General features: G+C 37.1%; 1 protein-coding gene across 6 annotated transcripts in view; it reads left to right on the forward strand.

The window, feature by feature from the left end:
• OTOG (otogelin) overlaps window positions 1-16,925 on the forward strand; it is a 149,958-nt gene that overhangs the window by 64,381 nt on the left and 68,652 nt on the right. For 5 of the 6 annotated variants that reach the window (XM_021401757.1, XM_021401758.1, XM_021401759.1 and 2 more), the window contains exons 36-46: window positions 360-3,880; window positions 4,542-4,710; window positions 5,641-5,777; window positions 6,649-6,738; window positions 7,116-7,299; window positions 10,062-10,282; window positions 11,702-11,840; window positions 13,881-14,075; window positions 14,928-15,140; window positions 15,865-15,969; window positions 16,326-16,436. In XM_021401757.1, the coding sequence (XP_021257432.1) occupies window positions 360-3,880; window positions 4,542-4,710; window positions 5,641-5,777; window positions 6,649-6,738; window positions 7,116-7,299; window positions 10,062-10,282; window positions 11,702-11,840; window positions 13,881-14,075; window positions 14,928-15,140; window positions 15,865-15,969; window positions 16,326-16,436 (5,085 nt within the window). Of the gene's footprint in view, window positions 1-359; window positions 3,881-4,541; window positions 4,711-5,640; window positions 5,778-6,648; window positions 6,739-7,115; window positions 7,300-10,061; window positions 10,283-11,701; window positions 11,841-13,880; window positions 14,076-14,927; window positions 15,141-15,864; window positions 15,970-16,325; window positions 16,437-16,925 lie in introns of those variants that run through there. The other variant, XM_021401763.1, reaches the window with a different exon arrangement.

Here is a 16,925-nt window from a genome sequence, read left to right on the forward strand (position 1 = left end):
CTGAGGTGATATTTTAGTCAAACTTTTAAATATGGGTGCTTAAATTGGTATAACTCTGACCTTAGTTATGCAAATCTTGAGGTTTCACTGAACATGCAATTTAATTAAAATAGTTTAATGCTTCAGAAATCTAAGATATTTTACATTAAAAGATATTCTTCATAAAACATTTCAGTAACATGAAATGGGAAGCAAATTATTGAATGAATTTATTTTTGAATTTATCTCTGCATTTTAGAAGTTTTAAGGCAGTTGAAAAGATCACAGCTATATGAATTGTTACATACTCTTTCTACCTTCACTAGCTTTGTCTCTAATTTATCTGTGAATGCCAGATTACTGTTTGTGTCTGATTTCAGGCATTGAACCTGCAGATAGTACTTCACCTTTGCCACCCAGCATTCAAACACCAGCGGTTTCCCACTTAACATTCAGTACGACTTTGGCAGCCATCAGTAAAGTGGTAACTTCATTTCCCTTACCTGAAGCAAAGGACACGGAAACAACACTTGCTTCAAAATTGAAACTCACTGCGACTACAGAGGAAACTAAATTTTCAGCTATAACATCTAATAGAACGCTTCCAGCAATGACTTTATCATCATACGTTTCTTCACAGCCAAGAGAAATTACATCAGCTGAGAGGAGAACTATAACAATGCCTGGGACAGCGAAATCTAATGTAAGCTTGTCTTCCCTTGTAGACATTTCTCTGTTGTTTCCATCTCCCATCACTTCAGAAACCTCCACAAAAATACAAGCGATCAGTAGTGATTCCACTAAGCTTTTGAGGGCTACAGAACCTCTGGTAATAACTGCTACACATGCAGTGACTAGAAGCCCAGAATTAGAAGGCAAACCAGTTTCTACTTTTATTTCTACTGGGACACCAATTACATTTAAAACAACGGAATTGCCAGTCAAAACGAAAATAATGGAAATATTGGAAATAGCCACACTGACACTTCCCACAAAGGAAGCACAAGTGAAACTAGAAGGACTTACAACATTTACACCCTCTTCGTTTGAATCAAGAACAGAAAAAACTACTGCATATCAGCCCCAGTATTCCACGTTACCACTTCTGGGTGTGCCTTCATATACATCATCAGCAAACTTAACATCAACTTCAGAAATGACAAAAACAAGCATAGAACAGTCTTCTACCACAGTAGCTAATGTTACAGTAACATCATTTTCTCCTGTGCTCACTACTTTGTCTGCGCTAAAACCAGCATCTTCAGAAACAACAAAAGCAGCAGTTGTTTTAACTGAACAAAGCACTAAGACTATATTTTCACCAGCATCCATACTCCCTGTATCATTAGCAAAGACAGTTACAGAACCTCCCATTGAAAAGGTTCATCACCTGACAGATAGCATGGGGGTACCTTCCGCTACAACTCTAGGACCAAAGACAACCCTGCAAACTCAAGAGAGATCATTGGAAACAACTTTGTTACCATTTACAACTCAAGAAAAAGAAACTCCCAAAACACCATCTCATGTGGAGCATGCATCTAGCTCCCCTTTCCTTCCATATTCACTGCATCCTCATTCTACAGTTGAAAAATCCATCAGTCTTTCTACAGAAAGACCTTCAGTGTCTGTTCCTACTCCTGCTTCTCCAGCTTTAGCTGAATTAAGAAAAACATTTAAGACTGTGTCAACTACAGCGTATCCATCATACATAGTTCTAAATTCAACAGCGTTCTTGACTACATTATACACTAAATACCCTGTTTTGCCTGAGACTACTGGAGTGCCACCTTTGTCTGTTGAGGTAACTTCTAGAATAACATCACCTTCTGAATTAGGAGCAAAATCAACTGGAAAAACAGTTACTGATTACAAGTCACCTCTGGTTTTAAGTACAATGAAGAAAAGCACTTTATCGTATTCAGGTAGCATTGCCACATCAGCAATGAAAACCTTTATCTCATCAAAAGAAACTGCTACAGTTCCTTCCATATCTACAAAAAAAGAATCAGCTCAAACAATGTCCTTCACTGGATCTCCGCATACTCTCCTTAGTGCATCTGAAACCACCTTGTTACCAACACGGCCTGATGAATCAGAAGAGGAAAGAATTACTAGCATCTCCACTACAAAGCCATCTGTTTTCCCTTCTTCACCATCAAGCTCTCTCATCTCTTTAAATATTTCTCTTCCTTCACCATCCATATATGGTAAAGAAGCATCAGTGACAGCTCTCAGTCCTGTGCATATATCTCCTGCTGTACTTCCAGTTACAAAATCTTCTCACGCTTTCTCTACCTCTCAACATCTAGCAGATCAATCAGTTTCTTCACCTTCTGTATCACAAACAATACTGAGAGTAATAACCACACCTAAATATCCCGTTGTAGAAACTAAAATAGTTCCTATGGCATCGAAGTATGCAGTTGAAACTATAGCAGATATGGTAAAACCTACTACTGCTACAGCTCAGACATCTTTTACTCCATCTTCAGGAGATACAGTTCCAGCACAGACCACAAAGGCTGTGACTGTACCACATCTTTCTACTAAGATGGCAATGGAACTTGCTCATCAGACTTCTGAGCCTTCCTTGACAAGCCAAAGCAGTATCTCAGTTTACCAGCATCCTGAAGAAACTCTAACAAAACCCACTGATCAGCCACAAATTCTATTAAGCACAACTGATGCTACAGCAGAATCAACTTTCTCGTCCTCCTTAACTACCTCACTACCTAAAGGCATTCATTCAAATATATTACCTATCTCATTAGATCCTACACAAGTTATTTTGCCAACTGAAAAAGAGTTGATTCTAACTGATTCACTTACACAGCCGTATGTACCAAGAACTACTGTTTTGCAGTCTACAGTCCCAGCTAGAAAATCAGCTGACTTTACTTTTGGAACCAGTATTCTCCCTTCCTCACAAGAATTACTTGCAACTTCCTCTTCTTTAGCAACAATTCAAAAAGATGCCTTTCCTTCTTTTTCCACACAGAAGGCAGATACTGGTCTAAAGTCCACATGGCAGGCCCAAGTTACTGAATCACTTGTTTCCAGTCAAACACCTGAAACAACAGGAATTCCCATCTTGATGGAAAGTGAGCCATCCATAGGTACCTTTTTAACACCTGTGATTTCAACAGCATCCACATCAACGGTTAAAACTACTACTGAGAAAACTGCCGCGTTGCCAAAGCAAGTCACACTTTCGACCTCAGCCTACAGTTACGCTTTTCTAGCAACTACAGCACTTTCAGCTATAGCCCATTCGTCACATGTAGCTTCAGCCTCTTCAACAATAAGAGGTACAGGGCACAGCACTACTGCTCTCTCAGCAACTTCAGACAAAACAGAAACTGTAACAAAATCCATTACAACCTTGGTGAAACCCACCTATTTTTCTGTTACTTCAAAATCAAAAGAACTTATGTTCCCTGATACAGAAAAATCTGAAGAGTTGGATGTCCAACCTGTCCATGCTCAAGGTGTTACCATTCCATCAGAAATACCTCAGAAATTTTATTCTCCATATTTCACAAACACAACTGCATCTCCTTCTAATGTAAGTGTGTTGATACCATTCACCATACGTTCATCCTCTGAAACAAAACCTTTTTCTTCTATAGCTGGAGCATCATTAGCCACTCAAACTTCCAAACATGGAATAACATCTGAGGTACAAACACCTTTGGTGAGTTCGCTATTAATGATACCTGATCATCCAAATGATACAACAGCTCCATCAGATTCCTCCTTTGCCTATTTATCTACCAAATCACTTTATGGTTTGCCTACAACAATTCCTGATGGATTGGCAACAGCTGAAGCCATGCCAGGAGTCACACAACCGGTTTCTGTGCTGCCTACAGAAACAGCAACTCTCCAAACTTGTGCAGTGAGTAACGTTACAAGTATTTATGTTCGGTTTTGAATAAATCTAGGTTACTTTATCATGCTGATAGAACCATTATTTGTGAGATGTATTTTGATCTTTAGGATTTAAAGTATCTGTATTAAGTAGGTCCATTTGTTATTTTCCCAGTTATATCTGTAAGTCTGAATGATTTCAATTGTGTATAATGGTTTTCATAAGGGTTATAATTCACTGTGTTTTGGACCTCGGTTTTCTGAGTGTGACTGTTACAGGAATTTGTTTTTGTTTTTTGTTTTTTGGTTTTTTGTTTTTTTGTTTTTTTTTTTTTGCAAAATGCAATGCTTCATGTAGTTCATGTAGTTGGTATTTTTTTGTCGTGTAGCCTTCCTGCCCACGGATCCATGTTACTTTTCCTACTTATCATTTCGTACTCTTTCTTCTCAAATTCTTTTAATTAACAGTAAATAAACAAACAAATAAATGCTCTGCACTTTATATCAGGACAGAAATTTAATCTATCCTCAGAAGGGTCTGATTTTCAAAGATGCTCTTTGCTTAATTTTTCCACCTTTGTTGTTATGGGGATTCATAAGTATTCAGTGCCTGAAGAATGTGAGCCTCTTTTTTGAGCAAATACTGTGCATTATTGTGATATTACTTGTGTCTTTTAAATATGATGTAGCCAGTCACAGAGAATGAGTGCATAAAATACCTTTGTTTGGATGGACAACTGATGCAAGTTAATAAGTCGCAGAACTGCCCATACAGTGCAACTCAACCTAGCTGTGGAGTTTTAGGATATGCTGCTCAAATAAATGGGGACAAATGCTGCCCAAAGTGGGAATGTACATGTAAGTTTTGATTATGTGGTGCTTTCGAAGTGAATTTGGGTAACAATTTAATGCATGTGTAAGAAGGCAAAGAACTAATGCTCCTATAACTATGGTGAAGAGAAGGAAGATCCATATTGTGCAGATTATTTGTTGTCTAATTCAATTTATAATTCTAGTTCTGCGTACAGTTAAGTGAAATAAAAACACTCCTTTAATGTAGCATAAATATCTTAACTAGCTTCAGGTATCATCAGCTGACTTGTCTAGGTCTGACTTAGACCTGTCTTCTGTTTAATCAGATGAGACACAGCGGATGGTAGCCAGTGGATCTTACGGGATATCTTATATCTACTTCAGGATGTGAAGTTAATTGTTAGCAATTCATGGGCTCTAGAAGCATAACTGTACTGTAGTCACTCCTTGCAATTACGTAGAATTAGGCAGCATGAATCCTAACCTTAAAGAAAATTAAATTTTGTCCATAATGGCAAAATAGGGGTGCAGAGGTAAGCAATGCAAATTTCCATTTATGGACTCCAGTCTCTGAAACATAGCAGTAAGACTGGAAAGAATAGAACTTGAAACAAGATCTCCCTCCTTAGGAACAAGACTGGAGAGAAACTAAGGATCTGGCATGATCCACTGTCATCTGTGTTTTTGCTGGCTTAGTGTTTGTAAAAGTTATAAATTTATGCTGCTAAGAATTGTAGGAAAATAACTGATAGCAGAGCACTGTGATTGTCCCATTGGACTATGCAGGATTTGACTGTGCTGTCCATTTATAGAGATGCAATAGCAGTAAAGTACAGCTGAAAATGTGCTGAATATCTGAAACTGTCCAGCAAAGAAGTTAGTCTTATGTACTTCACTGTTTTATCTTCACATTTTGTGATATATTCAGAAACTCTAAAATAAGTGAGCAAATAATTTTTTATCTTTTTTCCTTAGGTCGTTGCACAATTTTCTCTGATCTGAGCATTATAACATATGATGGAAATCATTTGGCTTTATTCAAAGAAGCGTCATACATTGTTAGTCAAACTCAAGATGAAACTATAACCATCCACGTCCTTGACTGTAGAATGGTAATTAACGTTTATTAGCTAACAAAGGATGTTCAGTACTGCTAATAAGATGCATCTTGGGAATTAGTTACGTATATATTCCTCTAATGTACATCCTTCTCAATAAAAAGTTGTAATACTAGTATGTAACTGTGGCAAATTATTCACTCCTATGTAATATCTATGAATTGTACTTTTACTTCTCAGCATTTAAGAGTTGGGTATGGTTTCTTCTGAAGCAGCTGAAAGGTGGGAGGCAGATCCGTATTACTTTATGTGTAAAATAGACAATGTTGGGAGAGACAAAGTGAGTGATGTTTATTAATCACTTTTGTTAGTACCATCACGTAAAAAATACTGGTGTAGAGTGCTATTTTTTGTGTATCTAGGTTTACTTAACTTTTACAGCACTGAAGAGGATATACATAGAACTTGAAAGAACTTTCTAAAGCTGGATTTGCTCTCTTTGCATTTTGTCAGTCTATGCCTTGCAGAGTGAGGATTAACACACCTGAATTCCCTATTTTCATTCAACTCTAAATTTGTTTTAAGGCTAGCACAGCCTAGCAATGTATTTAAATACACCACTTTTCTATACTTTCATATGGAGAAATTTACTGGAATCACCAATCTTGAGAGCTCTAATAAAATGTAGTATTGTTAGACTAAATTAGACCACTTTGTACATTCCAAGTTTCAGACAGGGACAAGAAGTTGCTATTTCAGAGAGGAAGGAGAGAAACCCTACAAGAAGCAATTATAGAATATCCTGCCTAATGGATGCTAGAGATTGGCTTTATGTTGTGAAGAGTTAATTGGTCGTGAACATTTACAAATGTATAAATTTTTATATGTTATAACTATGGTTAATATATTTTTGCTTTCTCCACAGAATAATTCAAACTCAACTTCCTTGTGCCTGGCAATGCTGAATTTAACATATGTATCAAACCAAATTATTATCGATCGTTTAAGTAGAAAAGTGAGTATTTTGAGGCTTTATTTTCCTCTGCCATTTAGATAGCATCTTACTTCTGTAATCATCAGCTGCCTTGTCATGTGTATACTGAAAATTGGAGTAGGACACCCTAGGAAATATATTTCATTGTTAGGATTTTAGATTCAGTAAACTGCTTGTGAATTTAGAGTTAAATAATAATAAAAGGACCATTTATTAGGTAAGTCAAAGCAAGGCATTTAAAATGACCACTGGTCCCTTTAATGCCTTGATATCTTTGTGGAGCCTGACCTCTTTAGAAATTAGTTATGAGTTAGATTTCTAAGGTGTTGAAAGTCCAATCGTAGTTCTTCTTCTGCAGCATTTGGTGCCTGACATTTAAAATCTTCTCTGTATTTTAGATAACAGTAAATTCAAGATTTGCTTGGCCTACTGTTAGAAAATATGGATACAAAGTAGAGGATTCAGGTTTCAAGTATGCAGTTGAGACCCCAACAAAAATCAAAATTCAGTGGTTTCACAACACAGGTGTGATGATTATAGAGTTTAACACTACCAGAGAACCAAAAGCTTTGGGACTATGCGGTAAGTATGGAGAACTGCAAAATTAAAGACATTCAGATGCTTTGTTGGGAAGGCACATTTTCCTAACTGTATCTTTTGCTGGATATTGCTTAAAAGAGTAATTGTAGGTCACTGCAAATTTTTTAGGTAACATTAACATGAAATGATTAATAATTTTGTTAGTTGTTGACATAAAGCTTTGATACCTATCGGTGTAATTGCTTTTTAATGACAGTTTTGCTTTTAACTGTAGCCTATTTAAATTACTAGCGTGATTGCTGTAACCAAACCCAAATAAGTCAAGCATAAATCTGTAATGTCAAATAAGGTCATTTACAGATTTAGTGTTTGCTATCCATCTGATAGGAAGTGATATGTGCTATTTTCAGTATCTAAAGGTCAGAATTCACAGGAACTGTTAACTTGAGAGAAGCTATTTTAGTTTATCTGTTAGAAGAAATAGTTTAGAGGGAATTTTTGTAGTAGTAATGGGTTAAATTACCCTAATGCTGCACTCTCTTAGGTCTGCTGAATTTTTTCGTGTAGTTACTTTCTCTTTAAAAACCACGAACTTGAATAACCTAACAGAGGAGTAGCCTTTGTAAGCATGTTTTTCCGTTGTTCTAAATCTTTACTGTGACACCTGAATCTGTAAATTTATCTGCTGTAATTTGTAGCTGGAAAACAAGGTTACAGAGTTCATAATTACAGTGGAAATCTTGCCAGTTTCAGAAAGGGCAAATGCCTGTTGCTCAGTATCAAATACCAGTGATAGCTCAGTTGAGTTCCAAGTCCTGCAGACAGTAATGTGCTTCTTGTAAAGGAAGAGAGCTTCTATTTATTGCCATTTTGAAATTGGATTATTATCTGTAATTGCTCCAGTCTTTTTAAACATCATTCTTATTCTTTGTGGCTAATTGTAATGAGATCAAACAGAAACAAGAACGTAAAGATACTATTTTTCAGTAGGCCTGATTCAAGCTATCCTTGAAAGTCTCTTTTGCCTTTATCTATTTGATTATTGTAATAGGGAGAATTAGAGACATTACGTTCCTGGTATATATGGCCTATTAAGAAGATGAGAACACACCTCTCTGGCTTCTTCAGAGAATATGCTTTTTTTTTTTCTGGTATTCATCTCTAATTAGGATTCTCTGCATAAATCTGTCTACACACTGCTGTCCACTGGGACTCACCAGAACCTACTTTAAACGAGCTGGTTGCTCTGCACCTTTTCAGGGTGAATTAGTCTATCCAGAGCTCTTGTGCTCGCTGTGTTAGCCTGCTTCTTGTATTTGAGCTTTCTCAGAATGTCTTTAGGTTGCAGTATTCATAGAACCCAATTTCTGAGCTTCATAGAAATGAAGCCACTGTTACAGTTTTGTAGCATCAAGTATCCCTTGGAAGGGTCTTTTTCTGACAGCAATGTATTTTACAGTGACTGGATCAGGCAAAGATGGCAATTGGTGAAGAGCTGATGTGGGAGATGAGGGATCATGGATTTCTCTATAGCAGCACCGGTGGAACAGAGTGCAAGTGTGCCAGTGTTGTAGGTGCAGCCAGATCCAGACAAGCCAAATGTGAAACTTTAGTTTTGCTGTTAAATCTTGTCAATGTACAAGATAGGTGGAAAAAGATAAGTCAGACATGGTAGCAGTCCCTTTAAGCCAAGTAATTTCTCTTTGTGTTGAGTAGGCTCACAGCGTTCAAGCAGAAACGTTTTTGGTTGATTAATACTTACAGCTTCAAAAGCTGTTTTACTCTCAGAATTGTTGCTCTCCCTGATTGTAGGTGGCTTGCTTATAATGCAAAATGCTCAAGCAGACCTAATCTACCTATAATTATTGAACGGATATCTTTAGAATTACTGTGAAAGTCTGTGGAAACATCGGAAGAATTCTTTCTAGAAGTCCAGTACAAAAATAACAGTAATTGAGATGAGGAAGGAAGAATGGGAGACTGATATGTCATTCTATTTTTTGTGGGAATACTGGCTCTTACAGGACTTTCTGTAAGATACTGTTGTAATACTTGGATGTTCTGTGTCGACCAAATCTCTCTTGGTGTGTTAAGATGCTTCCTTCATTCCACAGAGTTTTGAAATTGCCAACTACCTTAATTTAAACAAAAACAAAATGTGTTGCTGCCTTGTGTGAATCAAATACAGAAAAGATTGCTTTCTTCCTGTTACACGCTAATATAAATGTTAGCCTGGAAGTAACAAAAGTTACACTTTTAAGTTAGCTCTTACCCCAATAAATGGATGCACAACACTGCCCAGAAGCATAAGAGAAAAAGGGTTTTAAATTTTTAAATTACTGTATCAGACAGGCATCTTATGGCATTTAATGAGAATTGCCTTTTCTGATAACATTTTTCATTTGTTGCTATACATGGTTGTGCTTTGTAACCTTCTTTTGTCTTTTTTAAATATTTTTTTTCATGCTCATGCAACTGAGTGGTGAAGGTTGCATGCCATTGCTGGGATCTCTGAACCACTCTGACATGTGATGGATCTTGTTTCATGCATGTGTAATTCACAGATGTATCTTCACTTTCACTTTGTGTCATTTGTGTACTGTTTGTGTATTTTGATCCTACCAGACTTTCCACATCTGTAGTGGTTCATGATACTATCGTGTTGTGTACATTTTTTGAAAGATCCTTACTTATTGTAAGTTTCTTAAAGCAATTTTCTTTTTGAATAAGGTACTTCAAACATACTTCAGAATAAACACGAACTGTGCAGTGTTAACCTACTTTTTTCTTCTGTTAATACATAGGTTTTTGTGATAGAAACTTGGACAATGACCTGATGCTACCCAACAGGACAGTGTTAAGCAAAAGTGATGCTCCATCACCATTTATAGACAGCTGGCAAGTGCCAGACACATTAAAGTATGTTGGAGAAGACAGGCATCAGGAAACTAATTGTTCAGTCATGGACTGCTCAGAGTGCTTAAGACTGGTGTTGAACCAGACCTTCAGCAGCTGTCATCCTTATGTATGTTAACTATTTTGGAAGCTTACGTTTCGGGAGAGATGCAGTTCTGATATACTCTTGTATACTTGATAATTTAATTAATGTGGAACTATGTGTAGCCACATCTGTGGAAAGAGATATATACTTTTCTGTATCTACGGTTGTAGGATAAAAAAAATTGAAGAGCGCAGCAGCTTGATAGGAGAGTTGCAATAAGCAGCTGACAATTTCAGAATTCCTAATAAATCTCTTTTAGTTTTGGTAGTAGCATCTAATTTATAAACCAGTCCTAGAAAATTCAATTGGATCAATAGGATGTACAGCAAAGTAAAATAAAGTAATTTTAGTATTTAGTTCTTACTTAAATGTTCGGTAATTTATCAAATTCCAAATCACATTAGATAATGTAAGGCCCTGAATTCTCAAAGGCTGTAGAGAGCTGTCAGCGGTTTACGGGCGTTCAGCCCGGTCCCGTGATGAAGGGGATGGGGGACCCATGGGCCCACACCCCGGGAAAAGGGAAAAAAGGGTAAGGAGATGGCCCTGAGAGCAAAGAACAGCGGCAACAATCTGAGGAGAAACAAACTAATTTACTAAATAAGATATTGGAATGCAAAACAACACACTATAATACAATATAATTACAATTTAAGCTGATAAATCCAATACAGAGGGAGAGAATGTCCCAAAATCAAGGTAGGCCTTACTCTACTACCGACGATAAGACGGCTGGAGAGCGAGGTGCTGCCAAGACGAGAGACAGCGGAAAAAGGGACGAGGTCTCGTAATCTGCAAGCTTTTATACTGCGAGCTTTTATCTTTTCCCTCCGGCTGGAAAATGGTAACAGAGGAGCAAAGTACTGTGGGGAATGTAGTAGTCCTTCTCTTCTGAGAACCAGGTACATTCACTACATGATGTTATGACGTGGAGTACCAATAACCGAAAATCATAAAACCATGACAAGAGCAGGAACTCCAGCTTAGCGTGGAGAGAGGGTAGAACAGACCTTTTATAGGAAACTTAAACAAAATATTTATTTATGCTCGTATTAGTACATTTACTGTTTCAACTTTTGTGTATTGCTGAGTTTGATGAACAGGAGGCCAAAACCAGACAAAAGCATAGAGGAAGGAAGAACAAAGCGCAGTGAGTAATCGTGTCCTCTGCTGGAAAATTTATATAGGCTGTTGCCTTTGCATTTATAATAGGTGAAGCAGGAGTATGAGGATGTCTCGCTTTTTTTTTTTCATGTTCAGGAAGCCTTACATTTAAATACCAGTAGGATCTCTTTGTAGACCAATTATGGCTAGTGATCTCTTTTTTACTGTCAGCCAAGAACTTTTTACTTTGTTGTTTGCAGCTGATATTCTAAAAGGTCAATCTTTTTGCTACACACCTGGGTCTTTATTAAGGTACGTTTTTCATTTCCTCCTTTTTAGGTTCCACCTGAGATATTCTGTGATATCTGGGTTCAAGATACTGAGTACATTCAAAACCCATGCGTCTCACTAGCTGCCTATGTGGCGATGTGCAACAAATTTAATATTTGTATAGAATGGAGGAGCAACGATTACTGCCGTAAGTATTCTGCATATATGTGTACTCGTAGTGTTTGCTGAGACAAAACCTACCTAGTAATAAGAGTTAGCGTAAGTTGAAAATATCTGTGCTCCTTGAGCTCTCAGATACTTTGGAAGTTATTATTGAGATTATAAATTCAGCAGCTTTTATCATATAATCCAAAGTAGCACGTAGAAGGAATCGTGCTCATTACGTCCATTTCACACATGGAAAAGTTAAGCTGAAGAGACTTGCTTAGGGGCCTACCTCTGACTTGTAATATATTTAAATGTGGAAACTGAATCCTCTCCCGTGCAATACAGTGTTCATTTCTCCTATCCACTTTTCATTAATAAAGCCAAAACACAAGATAATTGCTTGTGAAAAGGAGGAAGCCACAGAAACTTCATGGGTGCTTTGAATTGGCACTTTGAGTCTGTTTGATGCTACTCCAGAAAGCTGTTTCTTGACTGGAGAAAGCATTATAGTAATCTGGAACTTTTGTGATTAAACAGAAAGTAGGGAGTAAAACCCTAAGAGCTTGAGGATCTTGTCAGAATCCATTTCCCAAAGGCCAAATGGAATCTATAGTTGTCAGTGATTCCCTAGGAAAAGTCCAGTGATAACAGAGAGGTCTGAAGTTTCAGTACTAGGAAAGGGAACAACCTTTTGATCATCTGCAATCACCAGAAATTACACAACTGATTGTGCACAGTAATCCTCAGAGCTGCCTTGTTTAAAGGGTTTTCAGGTGAATACCTGTGTACAGGCTTCATGTGGACATGTCATAATGAGCTGCAAGTTAAACCAGTAGTCATGGAGTCTAACACTTAAAAATGGTCAGATTTAAAAAACAAAACAAAAAACTCTTTAGTTTGTCTGGATTTATTAGCAAACACCTCTTTAAAAAGCGACCTTACAAAATATATCTGTATATACAGATAAGTAGTGCACCCACTGTGAGGGGATGCATACTCTCTTATTTTTATACCACAGTGACCTCTGGTGGTGCATGCATACGAGGAAGAGCCATGAAGTCACATCTGGATTTTGTGATCACTGTGCATTGACATGATGTGGACGGATTTTTAAAAGCCCAAGCTTCTCTATTTACAGGGTTGTACTAAGAATTTCCTGTAAGGCATTATGGCCATTTCCAGCAGGGAGGAGCTGAACAGAACTGACCTCCACTTTAATATCTAAACTGGAACCTTCTTTACTCTTGAACAGATAGTCTCCTATGTGAATTGAACGTCATCTCATTACCATCCAGATTGTGTTACTGGGTGACTTACGTATCCATACAAGATAAGGATCCTATTGGCTGCTCACAGAACCATACTGTTGGCATTTGTAGTCATTTTCTTTTTGTCATATTTATGTAGCTTGTATGCAACTGGCATTTAAACACTATTTTGAAGCAATGAAGTATCATAGTAAGTTCTCAACAGCAAAAGTTATTCTGACATGTACCCATTAGACACCAAAGAATTTACATTAAAATCATAATGAATGTTAAATTTAGTTCTGTTTATTGACATTAAAATAACATACCTCATCCATGAGACTAATTTATGTGGATATCTGCTAAATACAATAATGAATTCATTCCATACTTTATTATTCCAGATAAAACAATGCTAAACTGGACTTTACATCTATCTTTTCTGTAACAGACTAGGCTTTGTCCTTTAGTAATCACTGTTTTCTTTATCCACTGCAAAGTACTTTGAATGATTAAAAACACTGCTACCAATCTGTTTGGCATTTGCAAATGTTTTTGAAGTGTAGATTACTTTGTGTCAACACTGTGGCATGGTTTAATATTTCTACTACCATAAAGGAAACCAAAGCCTAATAAAAATGAAGTGGAAGTGCTTGAAAAATTTTCTTATGGTTGAATTTGTCATGCAGAAGGTCTGTATCAGTGTTTTAGGTTGGCAGATCCTATTGAATTGGCAAACATCACAAGTGGACAAGGAGACAACAGTGTCTTCCTTTAGGTAGTACACTCTTATGTGATTACATCTTCAGACGAGTGATTTCTTTCCTTTCTAGCCTTTGCCTGTTCTGAAAACTTCTCCTATCAGGCATGTATAGCTGCCTGTGAGGTTGCAGATAGTTGTCAGAATAACGAAGTTGCTGCTCTGGATTCAGACACCTGCTTGGTGTTGACAGAAGGCTGTGTCTGTGCTGAAGGGACCATCCTTCACCGAGCTCACACTGCTGTTTGTATTCCTGAAGAAAAATGTGGTATGTTTTGGTGTGATTTTCTTCTTCGTTATCTACAAGCTGGTGGTCAGGTTCCTTATTGTTAATAAATTCAGGCCTGGCCTGATGTTGTGTAGGTATTGCACATATTTTTCAGTTGAGGACTTGGGAGTTTCAGTAAATATTAGATTTACAAGTGAGGTAGCAGTAAGCATCCTTGTGACATATCACTTTGCTCACTTCTCTCAGCTGACAGATGCTCTTCAAAATGGTAGGTTTTGCTTATGCACTCCATTATTTGAAGTATGTTAGTTTTAGCCCCCCTTTTCACCTAGCCCTTTGTCAAGGAGTCTAACTATTGATATTAAATGGCAATTAAATACTTTGCAACAGTTAATTGTATGTTTTGAATTATTTATGTCCTATGTTCTTTTTGTCATCATTTATATTTATTCTCATTACAATTCTGCTTGAAGACAACATACTGTGGACAAATACTTGACACTCAACACAAATCTTAAAGATGCCATTTATTATAAATAAAAATTACATAAAGCACTGTAAATTAATAATAGTTTTATCATGCGTGAAATGCAAAAGCAAGTTCTTTTCAGATCAGATTACAGCTTTAAAAATAAAGGATTGGATTGGAATCTTAAGTACCTAGCTTTGCATTGTAGGCACAAAGCAAAATGTAGGCCCTGATCCTCAGTAGGGCATTGACTGCCTTGCCTTCCTATACAAACTCGGTCTCAGACTGTCTCCTCTTTAATGTTTTTGTGGGGTAATATGTGATGCCTTAAAAGCTCTCCACACCCGCTGTGGAAGAAAACGGTGGTCAAAATTGGAAATAAAAAGGAATTACTTAAATCTTCTGTTGTCCTCATTGTCTAGCTTGTACTGACAGCTCAGGAGCACCTCATGCAGTAGGTGACATCTGGAAAACATCTTCGAGTGGATGCTGCATGGAAAAATGTGTTGACAGCGAGACTATTATTCCAGTGGAGTACAACTGTTCAGATATTCACAATTTTGACTGTCAGCGATTTGCAGAAGTGGTCTTGCTTGTTCCTGGTGATCAGACATGTTGTCCTCAGAAGATCTGTAGTAAGTGTTCTTCAATGGTTATAATTACTGCTCATTGGATTATGCAGCTAATCTTTCCCTGTGGTTTGTTTTCCTGTTACTCATCTTATTTTTGAAGTGAATGGTAATTATCTGAATTTATAGGTTGTGTAGAAAACTGTGGAAACTTTATACCATTGGCTCAGAATCTAGTGGGATTTATCAGACAGGTAGGAAAAGGGGACAAATGTTGAAAGGAATTAAGTAGCTCTTTGATTATTTGGTATGATTTTATTTCTCTCAGCTGTACAGTCTAGTGATACACTTCTAACATCCAAATACAAATCAATGATATAAATAATCACTAGAAAAAAAATCAGATGATTGTGTATGTGCTTTACAAATTCAGTAGTAAAAAAGGATATAAAAGCTTTTATTCATATTTAGGTTAGAAAGTCCATCTTCAAAACAAGTTGCAAGGAGTTCTCCTCTTTTTGCCCTCTGGGTTGATATTGTTGCGGTGAATTTTCTACAGGAAATGCAGTTTTTCAGTGGAGTTTCCAAGATGACTCAGCTGTAGTTTGATTTTGCCTCACAGAGAGTGAGGCCGGACAATTCTGAACATAGTCTGAGAGGTTTTTGCTGGTTTGTTGTGGTTACTCAGAGATCTGTAGTATCAAACTGCAAATGCTGCTTGCCACTACTCAATTTATTAAATGCATAAAGTAGTTTAGATGTTTTTTTTTTCTTTTCCTTTATGAAATAGTTTGTAATCAGAGCCTGTGTGAACCCCTAATCCCAGAATGTAATAGCTTGGAAAAGCTGGTCACTTACTACAATGAAGAATCCTGTTGTCCCAACTACGTTTGCGGTAGGTTTCTTTTGAAAAGGTAAAAAAAAGTTCACTTTGTAAAAGACTAAATAGATCAACTCTTAAGCAAAAAGAGACTTAGTATAGAAACCATTTTTAAAATGTCAATTTACAAAATTTTCTTTCATTTAAAAGTTCATGGTTGGAATATGCCTCAGCTGGTGCAGACATAATGGATTTCTGTGTTCAAGGATCAGGCGAGAATGTGTACATCACTCTGTCATACAAAGTATTGCAGTATTTTATACAAAGTATTTGTAGTATTTCAGTTCTCTTTCATTTCTTACTGATGGAGCATTACAAAAGAGGAATGATGTGCTTCACATAAAGAAATAAATCTGTTGTCCTTGTTTCAGAATGCGATCCAGCAAAATGTGAACCAGTGGAGCGCATGCCGAGCTGTCGTGAGGATCAAACGCTTATTGCTGCTCGGGTGGAGAGTACATGCTGCATATCCTATATATGTGGTATGGAATCCTAGCTGGTTGAATCTCTAAGCGTTTTCATGCATGCAATGATGTCTGCAAACAACAATTAAGATTACTTGCACTTTCTTGAGCTCTCCCAGCATAGTAAGGCTTGAAAGTAGTTAAAGAAATGGTAGGACATAGGTAATGGCAACAACCATCAAGAGTCATGGAGCTGCTTTGTGGAGCTGATTAGTATTTTTAGGTCAAGTAGAGGATTGATGGTGTACTACATGAATGAAAGATTTGTCTTTAATCTCAGCCTTTGAGAGACTGACCATGCACAGTATGTGCACTGGCTGTTTGACCGTTTTCTCTGAAGGAAGACTGAAGTTATATATGCCCTTGCTCTCTGTATCCTGTTGTTGTATCATCTATGGCCTATCTTAACTTGATGGCAAGTATCGTATATGAGAGTATTATGCAAATTTGTTCAGTTTTCTTGGGATTTGGCCCTTACTAACTTAATATAGTAATAAAATTGTACTT

This window comes from Numida meleagris, chromosome 6, assembly GCF_002078875.1.
Source record: "Numida meleagris isolate 19003 breed g44 Domestic line chromosome 6, NumMel1.0, whole genome shotgun sequence".
Taxonomy (NCBI): domain Eukaryota; kingdom Metazoa; phylum Chordata; class Aves; order Galliformes; family Numididae; genus Numida; species Numida meleagris.